At 32.5% G+C, this 23,663-nt stretch overlaps 1 protein-coding gene across 2 annotated transcripts in view; it reads left to right on the top strand.

The window, feature by feature from the left end:
* DACH1 (dachshund family transcription factor 1) overlaps nt 1–23,423 on the top strand; it is a 405,237-nt gene extending 381,814 nt beyond the window's left edge. For both annotated transcript variants that reach the window (XM_057494559.1, XM_057494558.1), the window contains one exon: nt 20,714–23,423. In XM_057494559.1, coding sequence (XP_057350542.1) covers nt 20,714–20,751 — 38 coding nt within the window. In that variant the 3' untranslated portion in view covers nt 20,752–23,423. The remainder of the gene's footprint in view (nt 1–20,713) is intronic.
* The last annotated feature ends 240 nt before the right edge of the window (nt 23,424–23,663 follow it).

Genomic DNA, 23,663 nt, shown 5'->3' with positions numbered 1-23,663 from the left:
CTTTACAGATTTCTGTGCACTCACTTGATGAAATTTATAAGTTTAAGTGACCCGCCAGGAAAGATAAAGTTCTTAGCTGCAAGATTATACATCAAAACAGTTAAAGTGAAATTAAAATTAAATGAATGAATCTCACTGAAGCAAAAAAAGCAGTAATTAATGGTTCCCTTAATTGTCTTCATAAAATATTTGCATGGGTCTAATTTGCATAATTTGCATGTATTAATTAATCTTTCAAAGGAATTTTGTGCTGAGAGAAGCCAAAAAATCCCTTTGTTTTATTTAACATCTAATGAAATATTTATCTTCTTTAATGAACTTCTCATCTTCATTAAAATAAAAATTGCACAAGTTTGTATGTTTTAAATGTTTTTATAATTGAAGTATTCAGAAAATCTCTTTAGACTTACAACAGCTGAAAAACAAACACATTATTTAGCATTCAGTAGCATTCTAACAGCAGCAACACTTTAAAAAAGGGAAGTCCAACTTCACTTCCTCAAAGGTGGCAAAGCATTTGGTAAGTGGATAAATTAATATAACCATTTCATTTTAAACGTAAGATTTGCAAAGGCCTGATCATCTTTCAATGGCAATATTACTTTTATGGCTGAAATAGTGGGCAACTAGAGAGCATAATCTGAGAAAAACCAGTATGTTTAATTGTTTGGGAAATGGTTTGAAAATATTTTAGCTGGTTCAAAGAAATTAGCCCATTAAAATCCACTTGCTATTATTAACAACCTCTAGATTGACTGACAATATTTCCTGGCAGAAGCTATACAGTTTCAACTTTATTCTACGTCTGCCTGCTGTAGATCTGCAGCCGGGGCTTCTCTCTCAGAAGCTAAGAGATCATAGGAAAAACCAAGAGACGTGCCTTGGAAAGGATGAAATCCAAAATTTCAACAAGTGCCAAATAGCGTATATTTCAAGAGAACTGAGGATGAGTGTAAGGAGAGGGCTTGGAAGTTTAAAAGACGTCAAGGAGGGGACGTCCCTGGTGGTCCATTAATGGCATTTATTCATTTTGATGCATTGTTGATTCAAAATACTACAAAGAGCATCAGTTAACATTTCTAAAGCAATTTAAAGTTGGCACAGCTTTCTCCCATACATTATTTTTGTTGATCTTCACTGCATGCCCACTTTAAATTTGGGGAAACTGAGGTCCATGAGCATAAAGCAAATTGCTTGGAATCAAGCCGTGAACTCAGGACCTCTGAGCCCCTTTGCCTCCATATTCCTTGCTCCTGCATGACAACAGTCTTTTTATCTCATGATAATTTATGAAGTGGCTGTGAGTGGCTAAATATTAAAGTAGATAATGAGGGTGGTGTAAATTTGTAAGGATTAAGATTCAAAATGCAAATATGTAGTTCTTTCCATGTAAAGTTAAGTAGTGTGATAAAATCAATTAAATTGACTGGTTTTCCTGTAGGGTTTACTTTTAGGAAAGTAAAAATGCATTTGCATTAGGCAATCGTTATTTCTTGGCCTGCAACCACTCTCATAATTTTAAGTTTCTCATGAAGTTTTCTCTAATATAAAAAGAAAAATAAGTCCATTTGACTACAAAGATAATTGTTATTAACCAGTTACAAAATAAATTCCAGTACAGATTTTCTCTAACATCAGCATTGACAATTTATGGAAATAGCTGTTTTTTAAAGGGTTAAAATTAACATTAAGATAATTTTGTCCTAGGAAAGCAGTGGTAAACCAAGAAGTATATTGTTAGTTTAATTTCAACATTACCATTCATTGGTGTTGTGACCCTGGTAACTCACTTTAGCTGCTAAGGCCTTCTGTATTACTGGTATTTTTATCCTGTCCAAATGCCAAAGGCATTTTGCCATACAAACACACACATACATACATACAAACACACACATATAATGTGTCCCTTGTCTGTTACAGATACATGAATTCTGGATTTAGACTGCCTGTGTTCAAATCTCCACACTGCTCTTTATTATCTATGTAACATTGAGTGTATAAATTAAACTTTATGATTTGGGGGGTTCCTAATCTTTAAAACACAGATAATGGTCATAATATCCACTTCACAGAGTTGTTTTAGGGATTAAATGCATTAATATATGTAAAGAATATAGAACAGCACCTTGTAGAGACTGTTAAAAATAATTTGCTATCTTTATAATTATGCACAAATTTAATGTAATAGTGTTTGTGATAGTATTCCTTTTTGGTAAAATTAAACATTATTTGGATTTGGATTTTAAAAAATATTCTCTTAAACCAATGAATATATTTTTCCCATGTGACACATTTCCTCTTAGCATTTTTTAAGCTGTAAAATCAAAATTATATTCATCAAATTTTCAAAGTCATTTAAAAAATTCATGACAGAGTATGAATTTCAATATTTATGTCATTTAAACAATATGTCTTGAGGAGATTTATTTGCAGCCACATATTCTGTATGATTATTGATCTCTTTCCAAATTAAATCAAAGATAAACTAGTTATTTTGACTCATTTAAGGTGGAAGTGTTAGAGCTTCTTCATTTTTATTATATTTTGGCAAATTTCTCTTAATATGGTTTGTATTTTCATATAGTGTGAAATAACTGCAGACTCTTCTAATTCGTATATAATCATACTCCAGAGATAGTAAATCTCCACTTAAGCTTACTAATTACACCTATAAAACAATGAATGATGGCTACAAATTATTGGATCTGACTCTCATTCTTTATTTATTTCTCCCTGGGAGAAAGAGCACTGCATGAGGAGGTTTTAGACCATAAATTATTCCCATACATAATCAGGTTTGCTGTGTTTAACTTTGATTCCATACTATGGTTTTATATTAACTTTTAAAATTCCCACTTGAATATGTTAAAAACTAGTCATTTGATTTCCATGATAAATTGATATTTCCTTGTATTAGTAATTCCAATGTCTTTATTTTTTCTCAATGGCTTATATTTGTTAATATAGTTTTAGGCCTATCTTGTTTCAAGTTGTCATGGTCTTTTGACTAGTTTTAATAAATTTCTCCAGCTAAGTTTTATGATGTGTCACTGCCTGGGCCTTATCCCTATTTAAATGATTGGGAATGGAGAGAAATTTCACAAATAAGAAAAGAAGATTAAGAGTAAGACAACAGGAATGAAAAGTACATGCCTCTTCTAAATCCAACAGATGGTTCTGGCTTTCAACCGACTTTTGCCAAAGTGGGACCATAAGAGAGCTCACTGCTACCCTATTTGTTTTCTGAGGGAACTCAGAAATACACATATTTATGTAAGATATCAGATATTTTAAGATATTGTGGAAGCCTGAATAAGATAAATGTTATTAGTGTTCTTTGATAATAGTAAGACATTAAAGTTTTCTCAATCCAAAAAACTCATATCAGATTATGTCAACACATAACCCAAATTGAAATGAGTGCTTAAATCACAAGTGAAGAGAATGGCTCTCCAAGCTTTTTAGAATGAATGCAATGACTTTCGCTAACCTTTTTGAGTTCAGGTATACTTTTTTAGGTAGAAATTTGAGGCCCACCTGCCTGAATCTTTCAAATTTATGCAACTCATATTAAGGCCGTTGTGTTAGGTATTTAAGTGGTATGATTTATTACAAAGGTTTTCAAATGCCTAATTTTTTATTTTGTAAATTTCAATTTTACATCTTAAATCATTAGAATGAGAAGCATTTAAAAAAACTGAAGAGGTACCTTAATTTAAAGGGTTAATGAATTTATTCTTCTCCTTCATGGGCTGTATTTCCCAAAGCATTAGGAACCAATCCTGGTTAACATATCCAAGCCTCAAGTAATGAAAAGATTGAAGTAAATGTGGTCGATAAAAAGAAAAATGTTAATGGCACACATATGTTTATGGTCTATCTTTTGGAAACATTTTTCTTATAATTCTTTATCTTTCCGAGGTATGACCTCATTGAGATGTGTGATATATTTGCAATAACTTTCCAAGGGTTACCAGCAGCAGAATTTTAAAAAAGACTATAAAAATTTATTTTTCCATATCATATTATCCCATTTAGATAATTTATTACTGTCTTACAATGGTATTTCCAAATGCAGGAAAAATTCAACCAGTGATTTATTGTTACTACTGGCCTATAGCAAATGAGGGCAGGTGGCCCCATTACATTGAACTGATTTGGGTTCAAACTAGATGGGAACCTCCTCACTGGCTCTCAGAAAGTCACCCATATCAAGTCCAAATTCATCAATAAATGATGGCTTGCACCCTAACAGGCATCAATCCAAAAAAATACACCAAAGAATGTGCACTATAGAATTGACAGTAGAACACACCTCATTTTGATTCAAAGCTGGGAATAGTATTAAACTTAGTTTTCGCATTATCTCATTCTATGTTTACACCCACAATAGAAATCTCAACTAGTTCCAAAAATTCTGATGACCTTTATCTACACTGTGAAAATGTCATGAAAATTAATGCTTGAGTGGTTATAAAGAAACATACAAAAAGTAGATGAGTATTTTTAGGATATTTATATACTTGTTTCAGTATAGATATTTGGGTTTTTGTTTTTGTTACATCATGTAAGAATTATTTTTCTAAATCAATGTTTTAAATATTTAGTAGGAAGGTAATTGATCTCAAATGCAGTTCTTGGTTGCCTTGTTTTGAATAGTATTTTAATGTGTGATTCTATTCCTTTGTGAGAAAACTAGAATACAGGCATTTATTTAAATCCAACAATTCACATAGAAAGGCTGTGAATTACCACAACTCCTTTGCATGTTATTTTTACAAAACAAAGGAAATAGGAAAACTTCCCCAATTATTTCCTTAATGTTAAAAATGTATAGTCAACAAAGAGGTGATATTATGTCATTATCCCAAAGCTATGGGCTTTTATATTTTAACACAAACAGGGTGCCTTAATGTGACATATTAGAGAACAAGTATACATGTCATTTTAGCAATATTTAATGGGCCAATGGCTGTTTAGAATTCTGAAAGACTTGAAAATAATGACTTGTTTTGTTTTGTGTTTATAATTGACAGCATTTATGATTTCTGAATAAAATGAGCAATGTGACAAACATATGAATATGTAAAACTAGACTTTTCATTTTTATGCATAATTTTAATTCAATTTCTTTGCTATGGTGTTTGCCTTCTCCCTCTTTAACTGGAGGTTTACATTGTCATATGTTTAGGATAATGAATACAGAATATAAAGAAGGAAAATCATGAATTTAAGTTATACTGAAACCACGGAATTTCTTCTCATTTCTTTCAATTAAATATATTTCATCTGATCTCCCCTCCTGAAACCATCTGACCACTGCAGCTGCTATAAAATCTTCATTGCATGTGGAAGTGGAAAATCTTAGAGGAACGTGCTCTGCCAACATAGCTTCCAGACTATTATCAATGTCCTTTCCTGAGAATCTCATGAACAGTTTGGGAGAATAAATTATAAAAATGGCTGTATGTGAAAAATGAAAGTCATTTTTAAAAATTTATATCTTTTTGAGTTTTCAAAGTCCATGTTTAGTATTTTAATGATTAAAGGTCCTGCATTGAAGTTAAACAATGGCCAACATTAAAGTTAATATATTTGACTAAAAATTTAAACTAGCATTTCCTAAAATTATCTGACTATATAACCATTTTATTGAATTGTAATTATCTCAAGGGATGAACTTTGGCAATCTGTCTTTTACTGCTAATTCTTGGTAAATCTATCTGTTGTAACCAATCCACTTTAACAAAAGTTTATACATTTAACTGCTGGAGCCAGAAAAAATGCATAAGACATGATATCTTCTCTAAGTAATTCATAATCTATGGGAGGTAGTGAGATATAAATAATTCTAATAAAATACATATTGATTTAATTCTGTTGATAAAGCTGTGGGTGTCAAGGTGTGCAGGGATGGTAGGAACTATAAGTCAAATTTTATATAAAAGTATGAAATAATTATACATTAAATTTATATGAAACAAGAATAATTTTAATAAGGATGCCTATATGATGTATCTGCATGTTTCAATATTTAAAAACAATCATATTCTATGAGCATTTTAGGTAGTTATACTTGGAAGTTTTTCCCAGTAGAACTCATTCTTAGCTTAGTTGTTTGTAAGTGCTCACTAGTACCCTACTGGAAACATTTATCCAAGGCCTAAACTTATTATATTAAACTTAAAACTTAGGAAATTTGATTTTTTTCCCTAAAAAATGTAGAAGATCTGTCATTCTCTTTTAATGAAGTAACATTTTGATCTAGTGCTTCTTAAATGTGAACAAAGTACTGTCAGAGCACAAACAATGCAATTAATTCCAATTGGGTGATTGGTGAAGATACATTTAAGTCTAGATATGTAAGTCTAAATCCTCTGAGCAGCCATATTATTGACGTATTTATGTAATTTTTTTGCAAACAGAATAGAAATATTATAGCTGCATCTGACTATAATTTTTGGACAGATTCCTAAATAATGTTTATTAAACTATTAGAAATCAACATTCTAAATCCTAAATCCAGTGTAAACATTGCATAGGAGGTGTTGATAGTGAGGATAAAGAAACGAAGAATGTAATGAATTCAGAAATGATGTAATGAGGATGTTCAAGTTCTGGTGTTGTGCAAGGAGTTAAGTGGGGAGAGGCATTTGAAATAGAAGTGGAAAATCAAACTGCAGGACTTAGAAGACAGTAGTTGGTACTTTTAAATAGGTAATTTGGGAAAGATCTAGGCTAAAGTAGATACAATGAGTTTGGCTTGCTGCTACTGAGTTTGAAGTAACGTCAGGGCATCTAGAGTCATAGCAAAAGCATCTAAGGTGGGTGGGAGCTGGCACTTGAATGTGAAGCAGTTTGAATGTTAGGTCCAGACAAGACACACAACTTTAGGCACCATTAAAGCCTTATGTTGAAAATGTAGAATCTCTTTGAATAGTCTTGATATTGTCATTCTTCTACAAAGGTTAGAGTGTCAAGACATGCCTCAACCCAAAGAAAAGATTGTAATAAGAATAACAAAGGCAATATTGAGAAGCAGAGTATGTTCAAATGGCTATGAATTAATACATTTCTCTAACATTTTACACCATCCTTATTTGTAACAAATGGCCTAATATTTTTTTAAATAGAGAAAACATAATGTAGCTTCTATTTTTATGGCAGTTAGAAAGGATGGATTACTCAGTACAGAATTTTGTCCATTAAAGTGAATGTAATAAAACTGGGACCAGAAATTTACAGTACTAGATCATATACATAAAATTAGAATAGAGAATGCTAAAAATACATAGTAGTACATTAGATAATTCATATTTTGACTTATTTATTTTCCATCTTTGTTGATTCTGCAGATTTTACTTATGACAAACTGTCAATTCAACTCTTGCATTAAGAGACATGTATTTTTCATGATATTGTTTCATATGGCAATATGTTGGAATCCAGTCCTTTCAAGTAATCAAACTACACTGAACAGAGTCATAAACAGAAAGGCAACAATAATTTACTTTCATTGTTAGATTTTCCCTCTGACACATAGATATTCTTTGCAATCATTTGAATAGTATAATGCATTCTTATTTTGATGAAGGGAAAGTAAAAATTAGACTTATTCTTTAAACTTGGTAAATAAAGAAAAAAATGCTCATATAATGGTGTTCTGAATAATCACAACGAAGGGTATTATATCAAAATAATACTACTCTTACACTATATTTTGAGCTTTAGGAGCATCATGATTTTTCAGTACATAGGCATTTGTCAGTAGAGTCATCAAATGTCTGTTTAGAGTTGCAGCATTTAAAGAATTCTCAACGGGGCATTGATCTAGTAAAGAACCAGACCTGATAAAGTAGACTCTTCATAGACACCATGATCCTATCAAAGACCTGATAGGAAAACAGGCAATATTTATTATCCAAGAACTTACAATTTAATATTTTTATAGCTGTGCAAGTAAGTTTCTCTAAAAAGAGATGGAACTGAATTGTCTGTCAAATTGAAAGGAACTAAGGAATAATAGATAAAATAGCCATTCTTTATTGAACAATTTGGTAATGTCCACATGCAGGCTGTGAATTAGGCCTAAAAGTAAGAGTAGTATACTGTCCTGCTGGTACAAAAATTAAGATTTTATTACAAATTGGTTTTAACATAAGCCTCAATGAGTTCCTTAAATTCATAATACTTCTCGAAATCTAACCTTAATTCAGTATATAATGATCTACATAGTGACATAAGTTAATTTTATTCATGTCACAATTGCTAGTGATGGGAAAAGAAGGCAATACGGACAGTAACCACAGCCACAAGCTATTAATTTTAATGGTAATAGTGGTCTGTGTTACCATGACCCAGAGCAGAATTTCACAGTAGGCATGAAATACACATATATCAGCATTTATCTTCTTTCTAAATATATGCACATTTATTATAATAAATTCTAAATGTTTATTTGTAGAGCTTTTGTGTTTATATTTTGAAACTGAATTAAAGAAATTTGGCAGTCTCATGGAATTTAATATATGCTGAGAACAAATTGGTAACTTACAATAAACACAAATTGTAAGTCCAGAGTGCTCAGATGTTTCCTGAAATTCTTTGTGTCTAGAGACAGAGACAATTTGTAAAATGCAAAGTTATATATTAGCATTGCATATTTTTTGTGATAGAACATTTTGTCTTTTATCCATTGCTTTCCTCTTTAGGAAGCATTTAGTGTCTTACACTTGTTATTGTTTGTGGCTATTTTGTTATTTTCCTGATCAGTTTGCAAGGAATTATGTCTGTTTCTTTGGAAAACATGCAGTATGATCAACAACATCTTCAGATATTGCAAGATACCAGATTAACCAAAATTGAATTTGGTCAATCATCACTACTGAGTTGAAAGTTCTGAGGGACATTAAAAAAGATTGTCTAATTTCTTGTTCACTTGGGTATCTTTCTAAATGCTTTTAATAGAGAGGTCAGAAGTTTTTTCCTTTTTATCTTTTTTGGTAGTTCATTCAATGGTAACAACTTCAGCAGTAGGGAGCCGTGCAATTTTCTGGGATGGTTACTTCCCTCACATTGATCTGATGTAATCATTATTGTTCTTAAACAAATGTAGTATAAGGATTAGACTATTGATGGCTATTTTTATTTCTGAGAAGGCCATCATATATCATGAAATAACAATTAATCTTTAAGGGAAACGTATTTTTTAGTAGGTAGAATCAAAGTACCCCAAAGTAATAGAAGTATTTCCACTTACTACAGGGTATATATAATATTTATATAATATTTTACATTATATTGTATTTAATTATTTTTAATATTTAATTTTTATAAAATATTTACTATTTTAAATATTATATTCATATGTATATAATATATATTTTAAAGAGACAAACAAGTTCTTTAAAAATATGAGAATAAATATTTGTGATTTAGGATAATTTATACCATTAGTGGTAAATCAGAGAAGTGTTTAAAAAGTATTTTGACACAGCAGGACAAGAAATACTGTCCTGGGAAAGATGCAGGTTGGTTTTGTTGTTTCTCTAATGCTGGCAAGCCTCCAGGAGAACACAGAAGCTGGCTTTTGATTGGAAGTTCACTTAACCCTGAGTTGGGTTATAAATCTTTTCTGTGTTCCAGAAGAACACAAACTGAGGTGTACTAAAACACTGTAAGTCACAGTACTGAAATATTCACCTGTAACATTTACTAGCACATCTTTTTTATAAAGGAAGGAATATTTTGTATTGTGGCACAACAAATTACTTAAAAGATCATGGTTTATAATATGCATTACCTCACTGTTTGTATTTGAGGGCTCTGGGAATAGCTTAGTTGAGTTCTCTGCTTTGGGGTCTGTCCACAGTTGTAGTAAGGGCATAGCAGACGCTGCACTCATCTCTAGACTCAACTGAGTCAGGATCCACTTCCAGGCTCACTCATATGACTGTTGAGATGCCTTGTGTCCTCAAGAGTGGTGGACTGAGGGACTCAGTTCTTTGCTGGCTGTTGGCCAGAGGCAGTCATCAGTTCTTTGCCACATGGACCCTCGATAGGGCAGTTCGATACATGACAACCTGCTTTATCAGATCAAGAAAGTGAAAAGGTCCAGAGTCAACCAGCAAGAAGAAAGTCACAGTTCTTTATAACCTAACCTTGGAAGTGACTTCTCATCACTTTTGCCATTATTCTCTTCATTAGAAGCAAATGATTAGCTATAGCCCCCACTTGAAGGCGATAGAGATCTCACAAAGATGTGAATACCAACCAGGAGGCAGGGAGCGGTGCTGGCCATCTTGGCAGATTCCTGCTACAGCAAGCTTTGCAGAAAATAAAATTGAGAGTGGGATCAGAACAAGGAGTATTATATGACTCCTTGTGAACTCAGGAATGCATCTAAAGGTAGAACAGATGTCTACATCAGTCTTTGAAGGAAACCTCATCGCTGGTTGGTGCTTCAGTGAACATTTGCCAAAAATCGCCTAATTAACCCTGCTTTCTCTAAGCTACATTTCTGGACAAACACCCTACTGATTCTCATATTCCTTCTTTAGATATGATAATTCTGGCAGCCTCTTTCACATTTGCTAGTCTGTCTCTAACATAACTTGTCACATCTCTGAAGTTTAGTACACACAAGCCTTCCTTATTTAATAGTTTTTGTATAGCATATTGCTATTTTTATCCACATACTATCTGAACAACATTTGATGATTCCATTAGATAAGGGATAAGGAAAAACTATTCTCCATAGAAGTGTCATTTCTTTAGATAAAATAATTCTTGAAAAAATTTGAGATCTTTCATTGAAGTTTGAGGTTTGTCCAGTTTAGCACTGGGCCAGCAGTTGGTTCACCATTGTAAGAATATATTAAACAAAGCCCTACAGATTTAGAGCTTTCTTCACTCAAAATCCCTTCCCTAAACAAATATAACTTTATTAAAATTACTGAATTTGTCATTCTGTAGAAAAAATGGAAAATGCTAAACTTTTAAAAGAAATCTGATCTTTTTTCCCCTCCAAGCTTAGAAGAAAATAACTAGGCTCTGGAAGAGCTGTCCTTCTAATTGCCAACTTTGGTTTTTCCCCAGAGATAACACATACATTTATTCTGAAAACAATTTATTCACTAAGGATTTTGCCTGTTTCTTGCAATTCTGAAGGATACACGTGCTTTATTTGAAAGACCCTTCTTTCTGTTCTCTGCAATATCTGATTTTAACAAATGAGGTATCACTTTTCTATGCTCTGTTTTAATTAAGCATAGTAGATAATTTGCCCATTTATCATTCAGGTTCAGATATGCCCTCAAATGATTATTTCTTTCCATCCCTGAGTCTGTCTTCTCTCTCCCAGAAATGTGTAGAAGAATGCAGAAAGTAATAAGAGATTTCACTGTGCTTCACTTTGCTGAATTTGGGAGGTCTCACCTTCCAATCAGGGCAAGGTAACCTAAGTGCAAAGTACCCCATTCTCACTTGCTGGTACATTAACCACTCTGATGGTTTCTCAGTTCTTACTAATGAATGCTTAATTGGAACACACACACACACACACACACACACACACACACACACACACACACACACACAAAGTACTTTGACAAAGTAGACCTACCAGCAATATAATTGTTCTTTATTTACAGGAACAAAACAAAACTTTAAAGAGGTCTACATTCTGCTTTTTGTTTTTGTTTTTGATAAACCTTTAGAAGATAACCTGTGTTTCAAACACAGTTAATCAGAACAGTAATTTCCTATACCAGCAATTCACATTAGCATATACAGTCCTAACTAACAGGTAATACAGTTAAGCAGACTTCATAAACTTTACAAATGTAAAATTACCAATTAAAACATAATGGACCAATAGACCAGAATCCAGCTTATGTTCACACCCTCAGTCCAGTAAGTTTCATGAAACTGAACCTGGTTTGTTCAGAGAACTCTATTAAGAAAATCACTAAGCATTGTCTTAATGTAATACTTGATGAGGACTTCTCAAAGGCCTTGGTGCTAAGCAGAAAATGTACTTACCATAAGAATACTACCAATGTAATTAGGGAAACAGTATATATATGGAGAGTGGAGGGTGTAATCTTCATATATCTATGAATAAATATTGGATAACAGTGATGTATTTAAATTCTGTTTCACTTAGGCAAACTATCTTATTTTTTAAATTTGTTGTAAACATCATGTAGTGACACTCAAAAGTATTAAAACTCTGATATATCCTTTACCAAAATCCATTAATTATTAGTGTTTTGCTCCCATGTGCTTTATAAATTTCTCTATGTACATAGAAGTTTTTGAAACAATTGGGAGTAAGATGTATAAATCATGGCCCTTGTTACGTTTACCCATACATATTTCAAGGAGTATTTACTAAAAATAAGGATGTTCTAAGAATATTCTCTTCTATAAAAAGTTTATTTATCAGCTCAATAAATATTTCATTGACACAATACTTATTTGACATAAAAATTCTATTTTGTCAAGTGATCCAATCATATCCCTTGTAGCATTTTTATAACATTACTGAATCCATATTAGGATCCCATATTTTATTTAGTTGTCCTTTCTTTTTAGTTATTGTTGATCTTGAGCATTTCCTTGGCCTTTTAAAAACAGTTATAAATTTGACATTTTAGACGAGTACAATCTTATTTGAATATTTCTCATTTTGTATCTGGTATTTTTTTATGTTCAGGCCCAGGTCATATATTCTGAGACAGTAGACTACCCAAGGGAGATTGTGTTCTTCTCAAGGCACATAATATCCACTCACTCTGTGATGTTAGTTTGATAGTTCCTTTGGTGTATTTTTACTGAGCACTTGCCAGGATCCAGGCCACGTTCAAGATCCTAGAAATACACTAAGTCAGATGGGATGTTATCTGCTTTTAAGAAGATTATAGCCAGACTTTAACCAATTTCTCTAGGATATGCAGCTTTGTAAGTGTTGGTGTAGATGTGTAAGCAATTTGAGGGAGACAAGAGTTCGGATCCTATGACAAGTAGTTGTAACAACACTTAGGTTCTAGGATTGAATGTATAGGATCTAAACCCTGTCCATGTGAGTAGAGACTGATTACTCATGGCTACAACATTTTGTTAGAGGACTAATTTCCTAACATTAAAATTGCCTGTTCCCTATTGCATAGACAAGCAGCAGGCAGTTGATGGTGATGAATATTTATATTCAATTTTGCTTGGTTGTGGCCATGGGTATCAGTTTGTATAAACACAGGGTCCAGATTTCTACCCCAGTTCGAAAAGATTCTTGAGTTTCAGTATAAAATATCTTTAATACCTTGTGAAGTATGATTGTCTTAACCTTCAGGAGTAAATTATCTTTGCCCACAGAGAGCATCAACATCATAGTTGAGCCTGAAATTCAAGCAAGAGGCCTTTTCTTTAAGAACTTGACAACAAGAACGTCACTTTTCTGAAGAACTGATATACTTTAAGCTGATCTATCCACTTGGGAGAAGTATTTTGCTTAGGGCTGAAGTTGACTAAATAACTCCAAACCGGCTAAGACTAACCATAGCCATATGTAGATCTTCAAATGCCTTTTCTTCACATTTTTCAGTTCAGCTTTTATTACTGGCTTGTCTGTTTCATTTCCCATTTAGAAAGAATGTTGTGATTAGATCAGATTGCCCAGTGATGATCCTTTCTAGCCCCACAACACCTAAAGTCTAGTTCCACCTGCCTCAAGTTGTCAGCGTTCAGGTTTCTCCTCCATTCTTGTGCTTAGTCTGATAACAAATCCGTTTGCATGGAAAGGACAGGGTTTCTCTTTCATTATTTTAAAATGTAGTTACCTTTCAACCTGTGTATTATACCTTCAGTTGATCTTTTGCTCTCAGAACATGTTTTAAACTAGACTCCATTCTCTCATGCAATTTCTTCTTTGATCAGAACTGAAATATATAAAAGCAGTTCTTGATTATATTTTGTCTTTGGTATCAGATAAAATAGAGAGCGTTACTTCATCTTAACCTTGTAATAAAACATGATATCTACTCCTGATTTCAAGTGAGCTGGGCCATATCGGTTCATTAGGCAATCTGTTACCTCCTGCTTATGTTAGTAGAGTTAACTTGTGTATAGATAGAATACCCTTGTTGTGCTCTTGTACACACAGTCCATACCCACTCTCTAGAATAGTACCAGGTGCTTATGGAGAAAGCATTCAAAAGGGGGTCTAGTCAGGGGTCTAGTCCTCTCTCACTTTGACCCAACTCTGTAGGTCTCAGATCCCACAGCTATAACCCTAAATTACATACAATTCAAAATCTGTTGCAACGTTTTCGGTTTTTACTTTTTATTTACAGTTGGACACAACCTTGACTATAGCTTCTAGGAATCACTTATACTCTAATTATCTACATTTCAAGAGAAGAAATGATATTTATTCAGTATCCTCTTATAAAAGGTCCTGGGCAGAACATCAGTTTCTCTTAAAATATTTCTCATGTTAAATGCAGACTTTGTGTCTCTGCTTCTTTGCTTTAGCAGTGGCAGAATGTTCTCACTCTAAATATAAAATTATAAAAAAAGCAAGAAACAATATTTTCTTTAATTAGCTTCTTCCTTTGGGGGTTTTAGAAGAGGGGTTATGACTTGACAAAGATCCTTCCCATCTGTTCCTGTTTGTTTGCTTTTATTTGACTTCCTTTAGTTGTCTTATCAAATATCACATGGATCATTAACATTTGTTTTCATCACTTGTTTTTGTTTCCCTTACTTCACATGATTAAGACATTATGTTGGGAGAGACTGAGGGCTACTATATTTCATATTAACCTAATATTCTTTAAGTAAGTATTAAACTTTCTAGGTATGTGATTTTATACATTTGTCGTCTGTTATGTTAGTGTTTTACTCAGTTCTGGAAGAGTGAAATATGTACACATACAACAGTTTTGTGAAAGCAGAAAACCTCATTCGAGCACATCTCTGAAATAAGTTTTGAAAAAAATAGATGCCATTTTTAATAAAGACTACTTCCTTATTACAGGAAATTCAATTTATTAAGCTCTTTGTGCAAAAGACATGTAAGGAATTATTGTGGATATTTGCAAGGGAATTTCTATTCAAAACTGGAATATATACTTATTTGCATATTGTATGATACCTTTCCCCAGCATACCCCCTTGGTAATGATTTCATGTAGTTTTCACATAGTGAAAGAATTTGATTTCTGTTGTCACCCAACTAAGCAATTTTAAATTGTTCCAATTAGTATGCCACCTTCTAATATAAAATCTTGTTACATAATGTGATTGTATTGAACAAGTTTCATTACTTTTTAAAATAAATGATCAAACTGCTCAATATTTTAGTTTATATATGGAATAAGAGCTAAATTCTATGTCTGTCTACATGTCTTAGACCTTGCCAACAGCTACATATAATAATACCTGCAAAAATAGTGAACTGAGATAGTAAATCTAGCACATAAACACAAAACAAAACAAAGCTGGAAATTTTATGGCAGAGTCCGCATTTCTCCCTCCTTAGCCACAGCAAATAAATAACATGTACAATGTATATACTTAATGGTCTGATTTGATGGTTTCAACTTAATATAAATCTTGAGGTCCATTTTTACAAGGAATTAAATTTTTTTTCTACAAGTCTTTAATCCATAGACCCAAATCTGCATAACATAAACAGCATATTAAAATTTACACCTACAAAAAACTGTCGCGTGATATAGTTTCTTATACACCAAATTACAGCTGTAAGCATCAAATCACAGAGAACTTTGGAACTATTAGGAATTTGTAATTTAAATAGTTTCATTTGATCCCTACTCCCAAATGCTTTTAATTAGAACAGACTTTTTAATTAAGTACTCCCGTGCACAAAGTATAGCTTGATGATTTTTCTGTTATATCAACCTCCCATACAAAAGCAAATAATGATTGTATTAAAGGAGGATAATTTCTCTGAAACCAAACCATAAGAATGTTAGTTCAGTCTGTTCAGTTAAAGTTCTGCCTACTAAAAGGAAGCCCCTGTCCTCAGAAGGACAGTGAGGAAAAGATCCACAAAGATCTATAAGACCGATGGTTCTGAGGTGTCAAGAATCAATTCCTTACCTCTGCAAGTCAGAGACATTTTACTGATAGTGCAATTGCTTACTTGAGGAAAGAGACCAGTGGAATGGACACAAAATTTGGGTTCACACAAATATCACATTACTGCACTTCCGTTTGCTGGATCCATGAAAATGTGCAACATAATTAGCTTTTTTTGAGCCTTTTAATAACCTATTTGTACAAGGCATTAAGACTACCTAATGAGTTGTTGGGAAGTTTAGACTTAAAATTCATGAAGCTCCTTGAACACAATAAGTACTCAGAATATATTAGCTATCCTAATAATAACATTATTGCCTTGATCTTAAAGAAAAGTTCTCATCCTTTTGAGATATCAAAGAGCAATTGTTTGGTAAACCTCGGTCAGCATCTGAGACAAAGAAGAAAAGTATTGTTCTGTGGCCAACACATACAGAAGTAAATAAAGACAATACAAGAAATGGTGGGTAAGTGTGAGATTATCTAGTTAGAAAGTAAGTGTAATGCACAAGGGTGGCCCTTAAAAAAAGTACATAGGCCCTTAAAAAAGTAGATAAACAACAATCCATCTCTGAATAATGAAGTCTTAGCCATGGAAATACTCCAGGGATTCCCGTGTTCTACATTCAATATCTTATTTTTGCAGAGCTTTTCTCTATGGCCCTGTGGCTTTCCTTGCTGTTTGAAGAGTCAAGGAGGGAGAGTATTGGAACCACGATTATATAACATAAAAACATGGCAGTTTGAATTACGAGCCCACATAGCCTTCCTAGAACCCTTGCCATTCAACTTTCCCTCACGTGTTTGTTATTAGAAGTCTGAGATGGACCTAGAGTCCCATCATTCAGAGGCCTGTATCATTAGCTTGCTGGGTACATCCGTATGCAGCTATTTGCTGTGGGCTGCAGGACCAATATGACTTCTCTGAAGTAATATAAAATAAGTTAAAGCTTTTTTTTTTTTCTTAAAGACATTGTATTATTCATAAGTATGTTGCAAAAAGATGTCAAAATTATAAAGTAGAATTACTTTGAGAGCTAGCCTCTGTAGACCAAGGGAGAGGGAGTCATTCTTCTAGTTATGACTAATGTCTTTCTATTTCCAGTTAATTCTAGGGCAGATAATCATTGAGGGCTAAATATCATTTAATCATGAGAATCCCTTAACTGTAGCAGGTGCAATCTAGTTTATAGCTGGCATCTTTAAAGTTTGATGCATTTGTTCATCTGTTAGGCACATTAGTCAAAAATTTAAGGAGACATATTCATTAAAAGTGGAATTATAGTAGATCTGATACTGAGCATGTAAATATAATGTATATAATTTTTATAAATGTATTTTACATATATCTATGGTAAAGATGCTTACAAAATAATTATTTCTGTTATATTTTTAAATGAGTATACTTTTATTTTAAAATTTAGTTTCAGATAGACTTTAAAATTTCTATCATGCTAAAGATGATCATTTTTGTCACATAAGCATTTTAATTTATTTCTCCCAAAGTTAACATTTGAGACAGCATTAAAAGTTTTCAGGCAAGCCTCATGCTAAGGCACTCTCATTCTAATACCGTTGGGAAGAGAGCGACGACTGCTGCTTTGGTGGTCTCACTGTGCGCTGGCTTCCCGTGTGTAACTTCAAAGTGAGACAAGGGCTATTGAGATAATTCTTAGGGTGCCTAATAGGACAACTCTATAAAGAAACATTCAATAGACGGGAGCAGAAAGTAAGCAGGGAAAGAGGAGGTCCTTACCTTTTAGGCTTCTAGAAGGAAGGACAGAGCTGAGCACGCCAGTGCAGTACACACCTTGACATATCCTGGAATACAAAGGAGGGCCAGGGTCACAGAGTAAGGGGCGAGTGGTAATAGGTAAGACTAGAGAGGAAAATCAGTACCAAATTATGTAACACCTTGCAGACCTTGGGGAAGGATTTGGCTACTGAACCGTTTTAAACAACTATTCATACTTAATGGATTATTTTTATATATCCACTCTTTGCTACTAGACTCTTTGTACATAATATGCTGCAGACATCACAGAAGATTAGAAAACGTTTTCCAACACTGTAATTTTTCTTCTTTAATGTGATTATAAAAATCCACAATAAGCACTGAGATGTTGATTTTGAGGAAATTATTACTTTTTCACGGATATTGTGAAGAACCTCACTTAATGGAATTTGAATTTGGGAGAAGTTGAAAAATGTCTCTTTCCCCTGTCTAATCCTAGAAAACAGTATTTTTTTAAAAAGTATGAATGGAAATGATATTTTCAAAGTAATTGAATACATGGTAGAGATAATGAGACAAATTGAAAGGAGAAATAGGGATAAATTAATTACAAGCTAAGAATTAGAAAACTTTGGTAAAAATGTCAACTCTCTGCTTTTTCAGTTACCTTCATATTCTCTATTACTAGTTTCTTAAAAAATCATTTTGCTTTATGTAGTAAAGATCGTTAGAATTCAAGTTACTTAGAAGAGGTCCAGTTTTTAGCCACATGGTGTAAGTAAATGAAAGACTGAAATTTTAGTATATTTTTATAATATTAAGTTTATTGGGTTTATTTACAAAGTGAGTAATTGAAACTCCTGCTTAGCTAAAACTATAAATAGTTATATACTAGGATATTTCTACAGTGTAAGAAAATTATAGTTTTGTCCCACAGGTGGGTATAATCAAGCCAAGGAAAAAGAAGAAATCAAGCCGTACTCTGCAAAAATAATAAATATTTCACAATTTGTTATTATGGTGCTGTCATATCCTTGCTTAAAGAGAAATTTTCATTGCAATTATATGGCTTTGTTATTGATACTTGATTAATGCTTGATTTAGAAACTTCCTGTCTTTATTGAGAATTGCAATAGCTACTGCTGAGCTATTGTAATATTTATTTTAATGAGAGACTATTGTTAGGGGCCATGGAGATAAAATATTTTTAGACTTTATATCTAGGGTGATTATTCAGCACAGTTTTTGTTTGCTTTTAAGTTATCATTCAAAAATAGAGTTCAGTTGGATTAGTAATATATTTTTATTGGTGGACCTTAGGTTATTTCTTATATTCAAAGGTATGTACTACTTATGGGAAGCAGATTTTCATTGAAATTTTAGATGTTTTATTTTATTAGGAGTAATTCTGATAAATGATTGTTGAACCTGGAAAGCAATGGATATTGAGATTTTAAGTAAATGGTATCATTATATTTAAAGCTGAACTGGAATAATTTTGCAGAGGCAGTTAATGCTTGACACACCTTATTAGAAATGAGCCAGTATGAGACATCTCACGGACATTCCTGCCCATGTTGTTGAGGGCAAGTGGTGGATTCTGGATGTTAACAATATAAATTAAATATATATATATTCAATACCTACCTTGTGTAAAAAACACAAAACCTATCTCTAATTAATTTATTGAACACATATTTATTGTACATATCCTAGGTGCTTGGGTTATATAATGAGCAAAACAGAGTTCCCTAACATCTTAAAGGTAATATTTCAACCATGCAATGTAAGATAATATAAAACATGTGATAGGACTATAAAATTTGGACAAGTCAAGATTTCCATGAAGTAAAAATGGTTTAGTGTTGGTTTTAAGTGCCTTATTAATTATGATATCTACTACAGATTATGTAAAACTGTTAATGTTGAAAGTGAGATCTGAGACTATTTAGACTCTCTTTTCTATTTCCTGAGCTTACTGTAGGTTATTTCTGTTACCTTATATTTTAATTTTTGAACTACTGTTTTGTAAATATTTACATGAAGATATAACATTTTTTTTAGTATTTGGAAAACTTCTCTTTTCTGATTTTTTTTGCAAGTGATAAAACTCGGAATTTTGATATTTTACACCAACAGACCCAGAGTTTAGACGACACCACAGAAGGGACAGTTGAAGGTCTTACATTTGAGAAATAGGCTTATGTATTACTTTATCTGTTTTTTAAATTTTCCATTTCTTATTTGTGCTTCATTCAAGTAAGATGAATTTTTCTTTTTCACTTAACTTTGTGTTGAGTAATGTATTTTCATTTTAACATTTAATTATTTGGTTAATCTCACTTTAAAGAGGAAAGGCTATAGTTCATTGACAGTGATGAAATCACCAAGGTGGCTTTAATATAAATAGCAACAAAAGTGCACAATAGTTACATTACATGGTATATTTAACAACATTGCTAAGGAAAAAGATGGGAGCTTGGTCTTTCGTGATGGAGGTACACCTGAGTGCATTCAGAGAAAATTTGGTTCTGCAAGCTTGGAGGAAGTAATTGTCATTCAACAGAAATCAACTAGCTTTGCTTATCAGTAAAACACACACGCTTAACTCTTATCTATTTCCTGAGTGCTCTGGAACTGATATCAAAATAGCAAATATATATTTATGAGAACTAAAAATGCCATATTCTTTCAACCACATAAACTCAATGTAATTATAAAATTAACTTTGAGAATATGTGACAAATGTTACTTCCTACACAAGTGAAGACAGAATTAAAAAAACACAAATTTTACATTAGGCTATATAGTTTTTATATTCACATGTGTCCTCCAAATATCATGTAATTAATTATTTTGTATTGTTCATTTTTAGATGGAAGACTTTATTTGAAAACTACTGTCATGTACTGAATCTTTCCTGTTGAAGAAACCCATGTTAAAGTAAAGAACTTTGTGGTCAGACATCTGTCATTGGAAAGTTCGGAAAAAAATAAGTCCTTTTAAGGGAACTTCCTCAATTTTGTGTATCAATGGTCTTTAAAAGTTTAAGTATTCTACAAAAAAAAAGTTTCCTCCATTGATTGATTTCCACCTGTGGTTCATACCAGAGACCTGAGAATGTTTATAATGTACAAGTATCAAACTTCTTACAGTTAATAACTGCAACCTTGCTGCTGGGCACTTGTATACAGAGCTAAAGGCAGGTCTGAATAAGACCTAGCTTTGTATTTTTTAAATGGATGAACCATTGTCCTCTTCTGAAGATTCTGTGTCTGAGCACATCAAGAGGCTGTCATAGCAGTGGCCATCCAGACTTATAGAATTATGTCCTCAAGAAACCAGCCAGAACACTTGGAAATGAACTTGTAGGGGACATGGAGGATCCCTAAAAGAAGTCAACAAAACAAAGCATAATATTCTGTTACATTCAATTTTAAACTCCCTAATTGTGGGTTTTCTCCTGAAGATTCTTTTTCATGTACTTTCCAAAAGACCAACCAATGGATGTTGACAACAACCCAGTGAAATAACATTTTGCATATCTGAAAAGAAGCATTGACTATAAGCCAAAAGGTGTCACTGAAGGTCGTTTTTCTTAAACACACAAATAAATAAATGTAACATGTTTTCATTCCAAACTGGTAGTGGTATATAGAATTTAAAATAATAATGATGCTTCTTATTCAAACTGTTGGTCACATGTACAGTATATACACATAAAACATACAAGGAAGGTATTATGTATGCAGTAGTATAATAGAGTTTAGGAAAATGAAAATTTTAGAAAATATGTTTTGTCATCCTGTTAGTCAGAAAGGACACCTTTCTGGTTTTAACGCATGCAGGCATGTAAATATTTGTCTGGAGTCACAGTATTAATGAATGAGATCTTAAGTGTCTGGTGACATTAGAACTCTGTGTCAGCCACTTTTATTTGTATATTGAACCCTAGTTAGTGCCCCAAACTGCACTATTGAGAATGGATTGTGGCTGAACAGGAAATCAAAACACCAGAAATATTTTTATATGTTAATGTCATATTATGTTAATGTTGCTGAAGAAACAAAAGTTAACAACCCTTGATGTATCAGTCCAATACCATGTAGCTCTGAGTGATAACGTTAAAATGTGTTGTGCTTCCCCCCCACCGGTCAGAGGGAAGGGTGCCTACCTGTTATTTTCACTGTCTTTTGAAAGTTACAGTATGTGTTTCACTTTTGTGCAGATAACTGGAAACAAAGGTGCAAACAGTGCTTATTTAACACTGAAGTTACCTTCTCTTTGTTTTTACATATCTGGAGTTACAGCTTTGAAGACTGATATGAATCAGTACAGTCACTGTACATTTTGATTTTGCTGTCATCTTAAAATTTTATGATCAAAATGTTATTTATTGCCATAAATAGCAAAATCTTAAATATCCAAGAAAACCAGCTTAAACATGTACAAAGAGCATTCTGATTGGGTATTATGTGGGTAAGAAAATAAATTAATATTATAGATACTCTGGCACTAAGCTATAATTTTTAGGTCTTCCTTGCAATACTGAAACATATTTCTTTTGTGTAGCTCGGTATTAACTAGCCAAGTCCATTTTTTAATACAATAAAAAGGTTATATATACAGTTCCTATTTTAGCTTGCTTAAAAGGGAGCAATATTTTTATTTAAAATATTGTTAGTAAATGCTTTGTAGAGACTTGGTTTTCTAAGCATAGTTCTTCCATAACCATCTTTGGTTGTTTTGAGCACAAGAGATTCTATTCCTTGTTGTAATTATTTCTTGTTTTACCCTGTATGTAGTCTTTAAAGGATTACAACACTTAAAATTGGAGGAACTTATAACAAGCTTTTGAATCATACATTTTTTAAAAGATTTTTTAAAAAGCCTACAATTTACATAAGTAGAATCAGCCATTGCTCTGCTCCTTGCATAGAGTCACCTGTTAAGTAGGTTTAATAGTTTTAAAATACATTCTTTCAAGATCTTGAGAATGCTTTAGTGTTTGGTTCAGTATAAAAGGAAATTTTAGCAAGGATTAAATAAAAAGCTATCAGCTGTATGTTAAGAGAGAATCTTACTAACATGTTGTAAATATTATAATTCATGAAATGTTATTTTAAGTCTGTAACTTAAGTTTTTCTTCCCTTTTTTTAGGTTGGTTTGAAATTGGTTTTTTTGGTATAAACAAGTAAAACTGTGCCCGTTTTATGGTTTCCATGCTTTTATAATCCTTAAAGTATTAATGTCTAGTTGTTCTATATTATAACCACATTTGCGCTCTATGCAAGCCCTTGGAACAGAACATACTCATCTTCACGTAGGACCTATGAAAATTGTCTATTTTTATCTATATATTTAAAGTTTTCTAAAAATGATAAAAGGTTATTACGAATTTTGTTGTACAAAATCTGTACAAAAATCTGTTTTTACATCATGATGCAAGAATTGGAAATTTTTCTATGGTAGCCTAGTTATTTGAGCCTGGTTTCAATGTGAGAACCACGTTTACTGTTATTGTATTTAATTTTCTTTTTCTTTTCAACAATCTCCTAATAAAACTGTCTGAAATCTCCCTGTGACTTTATTTACAGTTCGTCTTTATTAAATTTTGTGAAATGCGTAGCATTGAAGGAATATTTACTTTCTAATGGGAGGCATCTAAAAACAACATAAGTCAGCTCTTTGCAATGCAAGGGGAACAGTGCTCAATGATTTTATTTAACATGCAACTGCTTCTATCTCTAATATGAATTACTGTGGTGCAAAACATCATAAAAGCACACTCTGTAGTTATTGTTTAACAAGCAGATTTTCCATAT

The sequence above is a fragment of the Manis pentadactyla genome, chromosome 17 (assembly GCF_030020395.1).
Source record: "Manis pentadactyla isolate mManPen7 chromosome 17, mManPen7.hap1, whole genome shotgun sequence".
NCBI lineage: Eukaryota > Metazoa > Chordata > Mammalia > Pholidota > Manidae > Manis > Manis pentadactyla.
The sequence above is the reverse complement of the archived record's forward strand: the minus strand, read 5'-3'. Positions and strand labels throughout refer to the sequence as shown.